At 40.1% G+C, this 17,802-nt stretch overlaps 3 protein-coding genes across 4 annotated transcripts; 2 read left to right on the top strand and 1 right to left on the bottom strand.

Moving 5' to 3' along the window:
* The first annotated feature begins 62 nt into the window (after positions 1 to 62).
* yy1a (YY1 transcription factor a) lies at positions 63 to 3,671 on the top strand. The gene is made up of 5 exons (XM_076977922.1): positions 63 to 673; positions 1,624 to 1,786; positions 2,046 to 2,106; positions 2,470 to 2,628; positions 2,837 to 3,671. Exons 1-5 carry the CDS (start codon positions 163 to 165, stop codon positions 3,017 to 3,019), a joined length of 1,077 nt encoding a protein of 358 aa, XP_076834037.1. The 5' UTR covers positions 63 to 162; the 3' UTR covers positions 3,020 to 3,671.
* Positions 3,672 to 4,303: 632 nt separating this feature from the next.
* On the bottom strand, positions 4,304 to 9,399 carry tpp1 (tripeptidyl peptidase I). The gene is made up of 13 exons (XM_076977918.1): positions 9,258 to 9,399; positions 8,945 to 9,016; positions 8,671 to 8,810; positions 8,425 to 8,575; positions 8,162 to 8,283; positions 7,784 to 7,962; positions 7,346 to 7,544; positions 7,031 to 7,219; positions 6,833 to 6,902; positions 6,288 to 6,408; positions 5,828 to 5,986; positions 5,550 to 5,675; positions 4,304 to 5,306 (listed from the first exon to the last, which is right to left on the bottom strand). The coding sequence occupies exons 1-13, from the start codon at positions 9,272 to 9,274 to the stop codon at positions 5,166 to 5,168; spliced, it is 1,686 nt and encodes a 561-aa protein (XP_076834033.1). The 5' UTR covers positions 9,275 to 9,399; the 3' UTR covers positions 4,304 to 5,165.
* A 144-nt stretch (positions 9,400 to 9,543) lies between these two features.
* On the top strand, positions 9,544 to 16,038 carry LOC143480318 (G-protein coupled receptor family C group 6 member A-like). 2 transcript variants are annotated; one of them, XM_076977912.1, is made up of 6 exons: positions 9,544 to 9,837; positions 10,741 to 12,686; positions 12,888 to 13,673; positions 14,102 to 14,305; positions 14,443 to 14,560; positions 14,762 to 16,038. In XM_076977912.1, exons 2-6 carry the CDS (start codon positions 12,444 to 12,446, stop codon positions 15,625 to 15,627), a joined length of 2,217 nt encoding a protein of 738 aa, XP_076834027.1. In that variant the 5' UTR covers positions 9,544 to 9,837; positions 10,741 to 12,443; the 3' UTR covers positions 15,628 to 16,038. The 2 variants fall into 2 exon arrangements, with proteins under 2 accessions (XP_076834027.1, XP_076834026.1); XM_076977911.1 differs by lacking the exon at positions 9,544 to 9,837 and having other exon boundaries at positions 10,626 to 10,856; positions 12,407 to 12,686.
* Positions 16,039 to 17,802: the final 1,764 nt, after the last annotated feature.

Here is a 17,802-nt window from a genome sequence, read left to right as displayed (position 1 = left end):
GAAGATGCAAAGATTTAGCCTTGGAAGATCTCGCGAGATTAGTTGTAGGTTCTCGCTACGGTGGTTTGCTTGCGTTGTAGTGGGAGGCGACGCAAAGCTGGAGTGGAAGTCGCTCATTGCTTCGACAGCCAGTTGGATCAGTTTGGACGAAAACAATCCAGAATGGCGTCAGGTGAAACATTGTACATAGAAACTGACGGCTCAGAGATGCCGGCTGAGATAGTCGAACTGCATGAAATTGAAGTTGAGACTATTGAGACAACCGTAGTCGGCGGAGACGACGACGAGCATCAGCCTATGATTGCCCTGCAGCCTCTGGTCACAGACGATCCCAACCATATTCATCACCAGGAGGTGATTCTGGTCCAGACACGAGAAGAGGTGGTTGGTTGTGACGATTCGGAACTTCACACAAACGACAGTTTTGAGGACCAAATTCTTATTCCTGTCCCCGTTCCTGCCGCGGAGGAAGAGTATATCGAGCAGACTCTAGTGACTGTTTCTGGCGGTGGAAAGAACTCGGGCCGGCTGAAGAAAGGAGCTGGCAGCGGGAAGAAAGTGGTTAAAAAAAGCTTTTTAAGTGCTGCAGAAGCGAGCGGCCGAAAATGGGAACAGAAGCAGGTGCAGATAAAAACGTTAGAAGGGGAGTTTTCAGTTACAATGTGGGCATCAGGTACGTTTCGTGAAATAAACCCTTCTCTCGGCCAGCTAGTTAGTTGCATTGTTCTTCGTTCAAAAGAGGGCCTCGTGTTGGGCCGTGTGCTGCCCAACGCACAAAGCAGGCACGCCAGTTACACGGCCCGGGCTCTGGGATAATTCGCGGAGCCAAAAGGACACTTTTGAACCTCGTACCGGTCGAAATGTTTTTGTTTTGATGGGAAGCCATGTTTTAAGCGTCGATGGGCGCCGCCATATTCCTCCAGACCCATTATGGCCGCCCCGAAAAATGGCGTTTGTGTAGCCGGGGAAAGATGGCGGCGCGAGCGGCGAGCAGCGCTCCGCTGCAGGCTAGAGCGCGGTAGGCCTCAATGGCGCAGTTCGCCTCGCGCCCCGTGCGCGTGGAACACGGGTGCGCGTGAAGAAGGGGAGGGACCGCGGCGCCTCAGGAAGTCGGCCGTTGCCCCGGTGATTAGCCTGTATGTGTGCGAATGCGTAGCGTTAGTCGGGTTTGTTTTGTTTAGGTCATCTTGCGCTTAGTGTTTAGTCTTATGTAAAATACTTCACTTTTTTTAATTATATATTCTGTCTTTGGTGAAGGGAACGTCCACCTCAGTCATACGCTAGGTGCCATTTATAGCTTGAGTCGTGGCAGGAGTAGCATCAAGTATCGTTCCGTTAACGAATGATTTTAACGGAGAAGCTAGCAGTGCTTGGCCCAGTTCGCCTTCATGTTATGTGCCGTCACCTCTACTTGTTAACGCCGTTTAAAATGATCAGAGATGGAAAATGTATCGCCATATAGTCCGTTTATCTAAACAGATGCGCTCTTGCCGCTGTCGCAGGACTCGAAGGGAACTTATCAGTGGACTTTGCACCCGTACTATTCAGTAATTGTGTACTCGGGTCCCAGAAGGTGTTTACATTTGTCGTCCCATTTAACAGTGTCTCTTGGCTTTGTGACAGATGATAAAAAGGAAATAGATGATGAGACCGCGGTGGAGGACCAGATCACAGGGGAGAACTCCCCTCCCGACTACTCTGAATACATGACGGGCAAGAAGCTTCCGCCTGGCGGAATCCCTGGAATTGACCTGTCGGACCCCAAACAGCTGGCAGAATTTGCAAGGTGCACAGTCTCCCTCTCTTATATTTATATATACCGGGTTACATATATAATGTGTCAAGTTCAACATTTGCATGAACGTACGTACTGAACATTCATACATTTAAATGTGTATGCGGAGTCATGGGTGTACAGCAAGTAACATTAACAATCAAAAACTTTAATATAAATATAAATTAGTGTAAAATCTTCAAATATATGTACCTCATAGTCTAACACTGTGTAGTGAAACATTTCATATATTTATAATATTGTTTAACAGGATGAAACCACGGAAAATGAAGGAAGATGACTCTCCAAGAACAATAGCATGTCCTCACAAAGTAAGAAATATCGTGTACAAAAAAAACTTATATATACTATATGCACTGCAGTATAATATATGGAAACCTCTTACATATATATATATATATATATATATATATATATATATATATATATATATATATATACACACAGGTCATTGGACCTAAATATCGTGTGTTCCTCTTGTATGGAAGCAGAAATGTTGTTATTCCTCAGCAGATTACTACTTCACATTTATTAGTGATGTATTAAACTACTTCACGTTTTTCAGTTTTTATGCACAAATAGTGGTGCTGAATAAAAGCCAAATAAAACATGAAGAAAGAAACCTTTGGTGAGCTGCTTCATTTGGTCTTTCTTTGTCATGTCTGAACCATTAGGGTTGCACCAAAATGTTCAGAGACAACTCTGCGATGAGGAAGCACTTACACACCCATGGACCACGTGTTCATGTGTGTGCAGAGTGTGGGAAAGCTTTCGTGGAGAGCTCCAAACTCAAACGACACCAGCTGGTTCATACTGGCGAAAAGCCTTTCCAGGTGGGCTTTGCCTGCATGCGTTTTACTTATTTGTAATTATAGTGTAAGTATTAAAAGTTAAGACTCCTGCATTGTACAGTATTCCCTTTTCTACAGCTATAGTTTTTTTTTATATCTAGTCGATCAGTTTAGTCAGGTGTGCTTGGAGAAGACTTTTTTTTTTTTTTTTTTAAACATTTTCTAATTCAGTGTACCTCTACTCTTTCAGTGCACGTTTGAAGGCTGTGGAAAGCGTTTCTCGCTGGACTTCAACTTGCGCACACATGTACGCATTCACACTGGAGATAGACCCTACGTTTGTCCATTCGATGGCTGTAATAAGAAGTTCGCTCAGTCCACCAACTTGAAGTCTCACATTTTGACGCACGCTAAAGCTAAGAACAACCAGTGAGTGGACTAGCTGGGGACATGTCTAAAAGAGCAACCAGTGAGTGGACTAGCTGGAGACGCGTCTAAAAGACGGCCCCACGCAGCACCGTCTGATGCTTTAAACACCCTTTGTGTGTTTTGTAGGGGTTTTTTTTGTTTGTTTTTTTGTAAGAGAGAATATCTACTGCTGTTTTATCAAAAGTGTTTGAATGATGAACTGACTTCCAACTAGCCCTTATGACACTTCATATGGTACACACCAGACTGAAATGCATTTCTTGTGAAAGTGTCTTCTTTTGAAGATGTGTCTCTGGACTTTCATCCACAGACAAGATATTAATTCTTCAGTGCCCAAAGAATCTTCATTTTCTCTGTGTATCTGTTACCAGTCTACCAAGAAAAAAGATCACTTTTTATTTGTCTCCTGAGTGTGCATATTGTACACTTTTTAGACATTAGATTTGTCTGAAAATTCCCCCTCCTCCCCCCAAGATTTGATATGTGAATGTTCTTCTTCAAGGAGACGCTATTAAACTTTTTCCAGTTGAGAGGTATCTTCCAGATATCTCTTTTTGTATAACTGTTCTGTATAAAAATTTTGAAATCATGTAGATAATAGAGATGTTAGATTTGTGCTTAACCTATTAAACTAATTTTATCCAGTTTGAAGTTAACTGTTGTGTGCAGAAAAGCTATATTTTTGTTTGCACATATAACTGTCATTACACACACCTGCCACACATCAGTGCATGACCCCCACTGTAGTTATGTTATATACAATGAAAAAGCTCACCAGCCACTTCAAAATAAACATCTGTGATTTCGGTATATATTTAGAGGGTGTAGTGAATGTGTTCATCCTTTAACCAATCTGGTCATTGTACAGTGGTGAACAACTCCCCAAGCCATCGATATAGACGACATGGACTTGTGCTAGGCCAATTCCATGTCAGTATTTAAATGTTTCTGCCACATCACAATGTACATCCCTGTGGTCAGAAACATCGCTTCATTGTCTACCCCAAGAAAACACATTTATACATTACACATTTTATAAGTAAAAGCTCAATTTACCTTGTCTTTATGAAGAAAATTATCTTACGTTGCTTATACAATGTAATGTCTTTCAAACCATGTCCCCTAGTCCACCTGTGGATGAAAGAAATTTAGGGTCTTCCCTGTGAAAACAGGTCTAATTATGTCAGCTCATCATATTGACTCAGGTTAGGCTGAGCAAGGAAAAGACTCAACAGCACACACAGGACAACCTCTCATCCTCATGGACAAAAATGGAAGACATTCCACATTTACATTTCTCAAAACACGAGGCAGCTCCATTTAATTTGTATTTGCATTTTCTATGATGTTTCAGACTGATGCCGGTGATAAACCCGACCCACATAAGATGATAAGCTTCTTTAAAAACAGATCTTTGTATGTAGCACAAAATAAAACATGCTAGTCTGTGTTCCATCTCTAGCAAGGACAACTTTGAAAAACAAAACGTCATAATGGATTTTTATGTTGAAAAATCTCAGTTCCACTACCTAAAGGGAAGTAACATTATCTAAATACCCAGGGAAAAAACACCATCTCATATTGTTACAGTGCATAATTACTTTAGTGCAATATTCCTGATCACTTTACATTATTATGTTAAACAACCTGAGAAAGTTTAAGAACGTCTGTTGCCGTGCACACCTCCAGTGCATTTCGTTCATGTAAAGCAGTATGAAACACTGATTTTGACTTGCAAAGCAGTTATCCATAAGAAAACAGTCATTACAGCAAAATTGTAACTGTAGTGTTCCTACAGTATCAATGGACCTTTAAACACAAAAAGAAGCAAAGGTTGTGTGCATTTATTCCACCAGACTAAAAATTGTACTTTGCTTCACAATTAAAAATGTAAGTAAAATATAAACTATAAAATCTAGTCAGTAAAATGCAGCAAAACCTTATGCCTCATAGACCACCACAGATGTCAGATGCAATATATATGTAAATACATATATGTGTGTGTATATATATATATATATATATATATATATATATATATATATATATATATATATATATATATATATCTCTGTATTGAGAGAGGATTCTGAACTTTCAAAAGGAGAGACCACAAGTGCTGGAGTTGTTCTGTCTGAATTGTCCGTGTCTTATCCTTGCAGCAGAGCCGTGAGCAGGGCGGGATAGTTGGGTGTTCCCCATCCAGTAACTGGATCCCACGACACAGCTGCACAGAATCCGTTCCCTTCAACCTTTTCATCCAGACAACCAAGATGGCAGCCTTCTGTTACCTAAGACCATGGAGTTCACAAAGGAAAATGCAAACAAATATGGTTAATTTATGCCTGGCAGCTGACAAATAAGCAGACAACAACACTACTGTGTCTTAATGCAGTTGAAATGCTGTATCAGAATGGTCTGGAAAAACCTCAATCACACGGATCCGAAGACAAAAACTTCTCAAATGTCAAGGAGATGGAGATGTCTCGCAAAAAGAACCTCCCACCACACTCTCAGCCGGTTGAGTTCCTTACGTCATAAAGTCCAGTCCCTTGGAGCTTATACAGACGAGGGTTGAGGAAGCCCAGGGAAGGAAGGCCTTTCAGGAATCGCTGGTCATTTATCAGTGAAAGGATTCCCCCTACCACAGGAGTTGAAGCCTGGAACAAAGACAGAAGATTGAACTATAACCCTCTTCTCCTTAGGCAGCTCTGGTCAGACAGCAAAACAAGTGAGAAGATTAAACATGAGAGTAAGTAAAAAGCACCAGCTTTCAGTTCCTCAAGCACAGCCCTCCCCTGCCGACACTAACCGAGGTCCCAGAAACCCATGGAATGGGCACAAGGTTGCTGACGATCCAGTAGTTGTCAGACAGTGCTGCCATGTCGGGGTAGGCTCTTCCACTGCTATTGAAGTAGGACTTTGGAGGAAGTGCTTGCATATTTTTCAAATATGCCTTGACCGCTTTAACCTTTAAACAACACATACATCGTTCATCAGTAGATTGTTGTCCCAATGTAATGCTTGCTGTCTATGTTAAATTTTTCTTACTCAGATTTAAGCCTAAATACAAAGCTCTTAAACAAGCATGTATATTTCAACATTGTTATTTATTTTGGGTTTTGGAAGAACTCAAAGAGCACAGAGTAAACGTTCAGTAATTAGTAACTTTTATAAACAGCAACAAGCAGTTTCCCTTTTTATGTTTGTTGTAATACTGACCTAACTTAACCTATTCACCTAAAAAAATAATTTCATCATTGGAGGCTTACCTGATAGTCTGGCATTGCAAACACATTACTGAAGCCACCCCCACTGATGTAATCTGTAACCTCATAGCTGATTTTGAAAGGGTTTTTGAAGGAAGTCCCACCCACTGTTGTCACGTACGGACTGTAAACATTGAGTAACAGAGGACAAGGTGCAATTTATACAGTGTTCCATAAATAGTAAATATTCTATTAAGCATGTTAGGCTCTAATAGTTTATGTAATCAGTGGATTTGCTCTACTTCTGCTGTAGATTTAGAAGAGGGGCAGGAGAACAGGGCAAAAACAACCCACTCTAAGTATTGCCCCCCCCTCCCCCCCCGCACCCACACACACACACTGCTTGGAAAGTACATTATAATTTAAATATACTAATCCAGCTTGGTCAATGTGAATCATAAATAATTTAAAGTCTTCCTTCATTTCACTTCACGTTAGACACTTTAGCACTATATAATTTCCTGTTTTTCTTCCTCACACACAATTTGACCAATCGACCATAATTTACCACGACCGTTGTGCAGGACGCACCAATACAGAATGTATACCTGGAAGCAGGAAAGCTTGGCCTGAACACATTTTCTTTGGCCAAGTGTTTGCAGCCAGCCCCACTGTCTCCTGCGTTTAAACATCATATGAAGTACAATCATCAAACCACCCTCACCCTAGAGAGTGATCATATAAACTAAGCAAACACAGCATAATGCAACCATCACATCAAAGCAGACCACAAAATGTTACAGTACCAGAAGCGAATAGCATGGAGATCCCTCTGAGACCTGCTTTCATGAACTCCACATTGATGCGGTTCATGTAGGCAGTGGACAAGCTGTCCTCGTCGTCGCCATAGCTGATGGTGTGCACCCAGGGCACTGTGGACATGTTACTGAGAAGCAGCATCCACTGGAGGAATGGCTCCTGAGACTCATGTCGGCCTGAAACACAGGACACAAATGGAGCTCTTAGTACAGTCACTGGTTTAGACGCCAGTGTGTACGTCAAAATTACTAAATAATAAAGAAATAACAATTAATTTTAAAACTTTTTTACAGATTCCGCACCTGGATTGGTGAACACCCAGGTGGAGATGTTGGCTCCAGTGCTCATGATGTACTCCACATCCAGACTGGCCTCTATGCCTGCTTTCCCTCCACCCTGCCTGCCCACCACTCGCTCCACCTCTGTATGATGCTTGAAGCCCCTCGCAAACAAACCCATGAACTCGGCCAGGTCTGCTGGGTGGTAGAACTGCTCCAAAAACTGACATTTTTAGAAAAAGGTTACAACAGGCATTATTGGAGAAGATGAAGACTAAAAGCCACATACTGGGCATCATACTACTGCTGAAGTTTTATATGAAACACAAGCAGAACAATGAACCTGCCATTTTTAAAAGTGGAAAAAACACCTGGCTTCTCTCAAAGCCATTTGAACATTCACTAGGATACAGTAGAACGGGTACTAAAATACTGTTCACATTTACAGTTTGATTAGACTACCTGAGCCACTGCCTGACTGTTGTTAGCAGCTGTGCCAACATCGGCTGCAGTCATGTTGTAGCGGGTCCTAAGGGTTGTAGGGGTCACACCCAGGTGAAAATTACTTCCAAATCTTCCAGGTCCTGCCCAGCCCGTACTGACTTCTCTTCCTTTCGGTGGAAATCGGAGAACACCCCCCACTAGAGAAATAAGGGCAGAAAAAAAAACTTGCAGACTAAATCAAATGGAAAATGAAGGAAATCAAACAGTATAGTGAAAGAGAATCCAAACTTGTAGACTGCTACTAATAGCCAACACACAAACCAGTGATGAAGCTGATTTATCTGGAAATGTTTTCATGTACTATTAGATGCCCCAAGTACACACATATTCACCCACCAAAGTCCAGGTGCTGAGACACATCATCATGGACTGAGTACTGAGATGGGGACCTCACCACCGTCTGACCATCTCTGTTGTACCGATAAAATTTAGTACCAGGGAGCAATGTCTCTGCCACCCTGAGGGGACCAACAAATAATCCCTTGCTTAACAGACCTGTTAAACAATAATCTTACAGATTATTGATGGGGATCTGACAGTGATCCAGACAGTTCCTGTATACAATCTTTGGATGTGCATGAGTGTTAAACTGGCCTTACCGTGCGGTCATAGAACACTGCAGGAAGTCCCGAGTGTGGATATTGCGACAGTTTTTGACCCCATGACTCTGCAGCCAGGTCAGCACCACTTTTTCGGTCAGCTGAGATGGCCTGACCAGGGACGCTACTTCCTCCAAGGTTAGGTATTTCCCTATGTACAAGGGAAGAGGAGGAGCATGAGACCAAAAAGAGCTTTCATTCATGACATTTTCAAGGCTCAGTGTAGTATAGTCTCTAGTATAGTACCGTAATGATGTGAATCAGGGTCTGATACTAGCTCAAGCAGGTCTTTAAGCCTGTCCACATTCTGCTGCTTGAGGGCAAATGTCAGCTCTACTTCTTCCAACGGCCCCAGCTGCTCAACGTACTCCCAGTCTTCTGGCACCCTAACGTACAAACGGAAAATCAGTTGAGAATCACGCAAACAAACACATGCATGTAAATCTGCACTTTCACATTCGGCAACGTTTTATCTTTATTGCAGGACAACGTAAGAAAAAACAAACAAACAAACACGTACGATATAGGCTGATCGGTCTCTAGGAGCTCTCCATAGGCGAGCCACACAGAAAGGAGGAGGGAAAGTAGCATCCTGTAAAAAATACATTTTAAATTCCAGAGATTTTCTATTTCGAGACTCAGGGTCGTATCCCTGTTTATACTTTCTAATCATATAGGTTGTTTGTAAGACTGTGGTTAAACGCCCGGCAAACTATTGTTGAAACCATTGCTCCAAAAACAAGAACACGTAAATACTAATGAACAATCACATACAGTCAGGCGATCAGCTTGAGTAAATCCTCTAATTGTGTGATTACAGCTGTTAAACTTACCGCATTTTTGGCTTCATAAAAAAACTTTACAGTCTCCAAAACAATAGCACTGCAATGTCAAGAGCCACACGTCCTTGGAGCAGATCACATGACACGTATAGTCAGCTGATCTGGCGTGTGGGGAGGAAGTGAAGTGAAGCGAACAAACGTCTGCCAATAACGTTCACAAACGACGCATCCGCAAAACCGCCCTTAAAGACAGGTTTCGGGAGTTTTGTCTTGTAACACTTGTATCAGCAGCGAATTTGACTGAGACATAAAACGACGTAGTTATGCATAGGTCCTTCAACGGCAGTGGAAGAGGAGCTTTGTCATAACTGGATTTCCTAAAGTCATAAATAATGCCTTTGCTCCAGTTTGACCTCTTCAGAGGACTGATCCACTGACGTATATCAGTGTAATGTAGGACAACAAGAATTCCTTGGTGGTCACATTTCATCCTGCAGATAGAAACAGTATTTCATTAAACCCTTAAGAATCCTCCAAGATGATGCAAAGATCGCATCCCTTCGTAAGGACCCTCCACTAATCTACAAACGAGACAAAAACACCCCCATCACTGGCACTGCAGCCTGCAACAGTATGTATTACATTACATATAAACGACACAGCAACTAAAATAGCACAAAAAGGATCAATTGCTATCACTATTCCTTCTCATGCATGACTGATGCTAATGGTCATTGCAATGACTAAATTTCTGCATTGTCAGTTGTTCCTATGGCAGCGATGAAATTCAAAGAAAAAACTGATCTTCACCAAACTTTAGAGCCACATGGGATCAATATTATGTTTTAATCCTCTATGTTTTCACAATATAAACAATATCCGATTCCTAGACATTTAGAAGCACTTTGTTGTAAAGTTGATGAATGACATCTGTCAGAAACAGCCTGTTCCTCTGGAAACTACTTCACTACAATTTTGAATATCTCTCCATCTCTTATTACAATGTACCACAGTTACTCTACTGGAATCTTCATGTACAGGATAACATAACCATAGATCTCACCCTAGGATAGGGTACCGTACATGATTTGAGTACAGCCAAATGAATGAGCAAATTAATATACATGAGTAAAATAGTCAATACAACATATACTGTTACATCTGAAACCTTCAAAATCACAAAACAAAAGCATTTCAAATGGATGATGGATAACGCTATTATATTAGTGTCTCTGTCTGAGAATTTAAAGGTTTTAATGTCTTCAGCAATGTTGCTATTTTCATCATGACTGTATACATTTGCTTATGAAAAAACAATGTCTGTCTATGCAAAAATTTTTGAAATGCAAAGGTAGAAGGTAGGCCACGCCAATTAATTTTCAGTCTCTTATCTTGAAAGCTGTTTTTGCCTGTGACTATTATACGGTATACATGGTGAAGTTTGATGTTGGTCCACATCATAGCAATAATGCTGATTTTAATGCTGACAGAATGTATTCTTTTTCTGTTCTGCCATTTGCCCTGCTTGACACAGGAAGACCCACAAGCAATTTTTGATCCTGGAGATATTGTGATTGGTGGACTTTTCCCAATACATAAAGAAGTCAGTGACAACTCATCTATCATACCCGATGAAAGGACATGTGATTCGTAAGTATCACATTGAACTTGATTTATGCCTTGATATAGTTACAACTGCATTCAAATATTTTGTGGCCAGCTTTTATTGACTTCAATATCAATCACCAAAATCAATCAATCAATCAATCAATCAAAGTTTATTTGTATAGCGCTTTTCACAACACATGTTGTCACAAAGCGCCTTACAGGATTTAAAAGGTTAACAATACTACGGGTCCAGAACCCTAATGAGCAAGCCAAGGGCGACAGTGGCGAGGAAAAACTCCCTAAGATAGTGGGGAATAGGAAGAAACCTCGGGAGAACCAAGACTCAAAAGGGAACCCATCCTCCATTGGGCGGCCCGTTAACACACAGATTACACAAAATACAGACAAATACACAAGTCACACACAAATCACACAATCAGACTAAGTAAAGGTAAAAATGAAAGTTCTGGGTTATGATATTGTCACTGTAAATGTCTGTTGATGAACGCCAGGCTTTCATTCCGTGTCGGAGCAGCGATGCTGGTATTGTAGGCTCCGACTGCAATGTTACTCTCCAGGTGAACCTCGGAGAAAAGATACGAGATGTAGTAAATATGTAACAGATTAATCAAAGGCCAAACTAAACAGATGAGTCTTTAATCGAGTTTTAAACATTGAGACTGTGTCTGAGTCCCGAATAGAGGCAGGAAGATTATTCCACAATTGTGGAGCTTTAAAAGAAAAGGCTCTTCCACCTGCTGTGATCTTTTTGATCCTAGGAACAGTTAATAACCCTGCGTCCTGCGAGCGAAGTGAACGCGCTGGGTTATATTGTTCAATAAGTTCACTAAGATAGTCTGGAGCTAAGCCATGCAGCGTTTTATATGTTAATAAAAGTATTTTATAGTCAATACGGAATCTAATTGGCAGCCAGTGTAATGACGATAGTACGGGACTAATGTGATCAAACTTTTTAGTTTTTGTTAAAACTCGTGCTGCTGCGTTCTGAACCAGCTGGAGTTTGTTTATCGATTTACCAGAACATCCAGCTAGGAGACTGTTGCAATAATCTAAACGAGAGGATATGAATGCATGGATTAGTTTTTCTGCATCACTAATATTTAATATGTTTCTAATTTTGGCAATGTTGCGCAAGTGAAAGAACGCTACCCTAGTTATATTATTAATATGTGTATCGAACGAGAGATCTGGGTCTATTGTGACGCCCAAGTTCTTTACCTCTGCGCTGGGGGTTATAGTAAAAGAATGTAGATTCAATGCTGCATTATGTATCTTGTCTCTCGCAGCCCTAGACCCAACTATTATCAATTCTGTTTTATCGGCATTTAGTGCTAGAAAGTTACATGCCATCCAATGTTTTATCTCTTCTACACATTTCTCAATCTTACTGTTTGCGCCTAAATCATCGGGGTTTGCCGATAAATATAGCTGATAATAATCAAATGCACAAGTTGTTAAATGTAATAACTTTTACCTGGGTAAGATTTCTATTTTGAACTATTGCAGATATGTCAGCAACTTACAGATAACAAGCTTTTAATTACATATAAGCTTTTAAAAATCTTCTACAGAGCCTTTGATGTACAAGAGCTACTTGACAGTCAAGTGATGATCTATGCCATCGAGCAGATAAATAATTCTTCACTCTTACCTAATGTAAAAATTGGATATGAAATATATGACACCTGTGCAGATGTCTCCAAGGCACTAAAAGCTACATTAAAACTAATGAGTGCATACATCCATGATGACTTGGGCTATGATAGTAATGTTACGGCTGTCGTTGGAGAGCAAGCCTCTCAGGTATCAGTCGCTGTGGCAGGACTTCTGACTCTGCCTCTGATGACACAGGTAATAGAATGTAAAATGTATTAAAGTCTTTATTTACTATTTTTTGTTAATATTGCTATTTATTTACCATTCTTAATTTCTGACAGTACTGTAACACTTCACAGTACCGTAAACCCAAAATTAGATTTTTTTGAAAAACTGACACTTTTTTTTAGCATTGTATTAGTATTTAGTTTAGCTGTGTTTATGTTCTTATTTCAGATCAGTTTTGCGTCAACAAGTGAATCATTAAGTAGCAGATACAAATTTCCATCTTTTTTCCGTACTGTCCCAAGTGATAAATACCAGACTGAAGTTATTGTCCAGTTAGTAAGCAGATTAAACTTTGCCCCCGTGGGCATTATTGGTAGTGAAGATGAGTATGGACTGTATGGTGCTGAGAGTCTGAATGAGTATTTTAACCAGTACAATATCTGTGTGGAGTTCAAAGAAATCCTACCAGCAGATTTTTTGTCAAACAACAATTTCCAGGAAGACCTTAAAAAGAAGCTTAACTTGTGGAAATCTGAAGCGATTGTGGTCTTCACACAAAGCTCCTATGTGGAGGTCATCTTGAAGACAACAATAGCCCTAGGCATAAATAGAACATGGATAGCCAGTGATGCGTGGGCCACCTCAAGAGAACTGCTCAGCTTGGTCAATCTCAAATTATCTGGAAGGATCCTCGGCATCACTTGTAAAAGTAACAAGGTGCCTGGCTTTGTAGAGTACATGAACCAATTCGTAAACCAAAACAGCACAGGAGCAAGTTTTTTTCAGAAGCTTTTATTAAAATATCCTTTTTGTCCAAATGAGGAACAAGATTGTGCTTCCTTTGCATCAAATCCAATAAATCAGAGCTGTGTTATTAAGAAATGCTTAATGGACTTCATTGAAAAGTATGAATCCTATGAAACGTACACTGTATACATGGCAGTGAATATTATTGCTCAAGCCCTAAAGATTTTGCTTCAGAACACCAATTCTACACGTTTCCCAGCATGGATGGTAAGTGTACATTACTGTAAACTAAAAATATACTTTAAGAAAGTTTATAAAAAATATACTTTAATAATTGGGCTTCTGTACACTCCCTATTAGAAACAGATGACAAAAGCCATGTCAAAATCAATTTGTAAGCCATGTCAAAACTTACTTCTAAAAGCAGACAACTTAAAAAAAATACTTTTGAGGAGAACTCAAAGATCTTTGGCCTGGAGTTCAGGCAGGATTAATAGCTTAATGTTGTAGAAACACTACTTACGAACTGTGAAATTTCCAGAAGTTAAATAATCCCAAATGTATTGTTTAGAATTTATCCAAATTAACAAATTGTTGTCTAATGTCACTCAGTTTATATACACACATTATCAGAAGAGAAACATCAGTGCATCAGGTTAGGCTTGCAGTCATTTTTATATGCTGTATCTTTTCAGCTCACGGAAAAAATCAAATATGTCAATTTTTCTATTGATAATACCACTTACATTAGTTTGAACGAAGATGGAGAACTAAATATTGGATATGACATTTTAGAATGGAAGTTCGAAAATATTCGGAATATTTCTACTATTGGGGAGTTTGGACAAAATGGACTCCAACTTGTTGCAGGAGTAAACCCAGAAAATTATTCTAAAATGGTGAGCAAATGTGAACAAATTTGTGAAAGAATGAAAAAAATAATGATAACTCCTTTTGCAGCTTCTTTGTTCATTTATATCAGAAAAATGTAAATATATATATTAAATATATTAGAATAATAATTTTTTTTTCTTAGGTCACTCAGTTTAATTGCTATAAATCTTGCCTACAAGGATATGAACTCACTTCAGCAGATATCCAATGCTGCCAAACTTGTAAACCTTGTGCAAAAAATGAAACCTCCAGCGGTGGCCGTAAGTCAATATGCTAATACAAGAGTATATATGATGCGTGGTTAAGAAATGACATCATTAAACCTATGGTATAGTGTTAACCTGCATTCTTATTCCCACATCCAAGCACAACTGCGAGAGAACAACTGCATTTGACTGCGCATATAAGACAAATAATTTTTTTTCCTTTTCTGAAACTAATTTAACATCTAACATTTGTAGGCAGCAGATGTCACTTGACCACCAGTACAAATTTTCTGGAATGGACGAATGGCTTCAGCATTGCCCTGGCTGCATTTGCCAGCACTGGCCTTCTCGTAACCTTAGTTTGTACTGTCCTTTTCATCACGCACTGCCACACCCCGATTGCAAGGGCTGCTGGGGGTTATCTGTGCTTTCCAGCCCTCCTTTCACTCTTGGGCTGCTTCATAAGCATTTTCTTCTTCTTGGGTGAACCAACAGACATCTCCTGCATGTCTGGGCTGCCGCTCTTCGGCCTGTCCTTCACCACCTGTGTCTCCTGCATCCTCGCCAACCAGCTGCGGATCTTCGTGGGCTTCACCTTTAAACTGAAGCTGGCCCACTGGCTGAAGCGGGTAAACAAGCCACTGGTCATAATGATTGCTTTCGCTAGCGCACAGGTAGCTGTGTGTGTATATTGGCTCGTGATGAGACCACCTCACAGAAACATACAAGACAACATAATCGGGTGTGAAAAGGGCAGCACAGCACTATTTGCGGCCATGCTGTCATATAATGCACTGCTATGCATCATCTGCTTCCTGTTTTCGTACATGGGGAGGAGACTGCCAGAACTTTACAAGAATGGCAGCTTTATTACAGTCAGCATGCTGATCCACCTAGTGGTGTGGATCATCTTCATTCCCATATATATACAAGAGTATGAGATATACGAGAGAGTCATCGAAGCCTCGTCTATTTTGGTTTCTAGCTATGGCATTCTGGGATGTCACTTTGCTCCAAAGTGTTATATTATGATTTGGAAAAAAGAGCTCAATAATGAAAACAAAATTGTAGAACACATTCAGGATCATTACAGAAAGAAAGGAATAACGTTTGAACAATGAAAAGGTCTCGCATGCATGCAAGACTGGACTATAGTGTTAAAGCTGGATGCAGTAGAGAGACCACTGAAAGAGCTTTTGGTCTATGTGGCCATGACAGTTGAAAGAACCCATGACCAGGGTCTTGTTGCTTTCTCACATGCTGGTGATGGTTAACTCACGTTTGTCTGTGCCGTGACATTATGGCCTAGTTGTCTTAAGCCTACTTGTTGTCTCTCTGTAAACTTTCATTGCTTGTGAATGATGCTGCAAACATCTGAAAATAAACATTGAACCCAACATTAGCTTCTGTGTATTCATCTTTAGGTTTACACTGTGCCTTAAATTTTATTTGTCATTACAAAAGCATGGATGGATTCTGAAATATTGATACTTCCGATCCTTACATTTTGAGAATTATCTTTTAAAAATATAAATTTGATATTTTAAAAACAGCTCCAAAATGCAATATATATTTTAGGAATTTGCTTATTTTATTAAACATGCTTTGCCTTAGTCCTCATATTTGTACATACACACTCTATGAGCAAACTACTTTCTATTACTAAGATCATTACTAAGTAAACCTTGGCAGGTTACTTATACTAATGCAAAGGTTTTACAAATATACATGGGTGTGACGCTCGGGGCTGGACGAAGGACGAGACACGAAATCCTTGTCTTTCAGACGTCACTTTTATTACAGCGCTTTAATGCGCACGGAAAACACAGATATTGCGCAATAGCGCACGTAGAACATTCACACAGCAACGTGTAAACCTTAGACAACGACGAGCACAGGACACTGCGCGAGCGCACATTAAATAGACAAACCACATTAGCCCCATGTGATTACGAGACGATTCACAGGTGATACACATTACCACGCGACATAGCCTTCATCCCAGAGTTCCACAGACGCAGACAAAGCACGTGGACCACGTATACACACGCCCAAAGGGGAGGGGCCGGGGTCCTCAACGTGACAATGGGCCTATGTTATCTTGATATACTGTATATAGAGAAAATCCAGACCATTTCAGACTTTCCACATTTTGGTATGTTTTAGAGTCATCATAAAATGGATGACAAGGACAAATCAAAATTTCAAACTAGGTTTATTTCAGTATATTTAAATTACATCTATTTTTTCCATTTATATAATTTCAGATCATTTACTTAGTACTTGGTTATAACAGCAATGACAATTACTTCATCTTGGCTCACCTTTCTGTTCAGTTTTTCTACCACTCTTTGTGTTCAATTGTTCAAGTTCTCTCCAAAGATGTTTTATTGGTTCTGTCTGGGCTACTCCAGGACTTCCACAAAGTCACTTCAGTGTTCCTGGCAGTATGTTTCATGCTTCATGCTGTTGTCTAGTTGAAATGTAAACCTACTCAGCCTGGGATCTTGGGCAATCTGGAAAAGGTTTTCACCAAGGATTGCTCAAAAAGATTTTCACATCCATCTTTTCCTGATCATTTTCCTTTTCCTGATGATCTGCCACCGCTATCTTTTTGTAAAGATGATATTAATGATATGCTCAGTTTGTGGTCAACCAGTTAAATATTTGTTTCATCAGTCCAGAGGATCTTGCGTCTTGTGGCCTGAGAGATGTTCAGATGTACTGAGGAATGGCCTCTGTGTGTCCACTCTGCTGTAAATGCCCGAGAACTTCAATGATGGTTGTCCTTCATGAGGGTCTGTCATTTTCCAGAAGGAACACTGAGTGTCATTCACAGTGATCACTGAGTTCTTGGATACATGATCAAGGCTCTTCATCAACGATTACTTAGTTTGCCTGGGTGGACAAATCTAAGAATACTGTTGATGGTTCAAAATGTCTTTCACTTGAGAATGATGGAGTACTCTTTAACTTGAGTACTTTCAATGCTGTGGAAATTGTATTCTGTTTTAGTTTGTGCTCTGAATACTATGGAGATGTGATATTTCACTATTTTTTTTATGTCAAATTTTTCAAAAAGGTGTAAATGAATATAAACATACCAAATTGTGGAAGGGGCCTGGTAACTTTCTATATACACTATTAAAATGATGTGCCCATTAAAATGTTTTAACCGCCTAAATGTTAGATTTGTCTGAATTACAAATGCATCAACTGTTTCAAGCATGATTATACTGCAAACCAATGTGCTCTCAAAGTTGGGGCAGTTTTACTACTAGAAGCTGTAACTCCTC

Source organism: Brachyhypopomus gauderio, chromosome 17 (assembly GCF_052324685.1).
Source record: "Brachyhypopomus gauderio isolate BG-103 chromosome 17, BGAUD_0.2, whole genome shotgun sequence".
Lineage (NCBI taxonomy): Eukaryota > Metazoa > Chordata > Actinopteri > Gymnotiformes > Hypopomidae > Brachyhypopomus > Brachyhypopomus gauderio.
The sequence above is the reverse complement of the archived record's forward strand: the minus strand, read 5'-3'. Positions and strand labels throughout refer to the sequence as shown.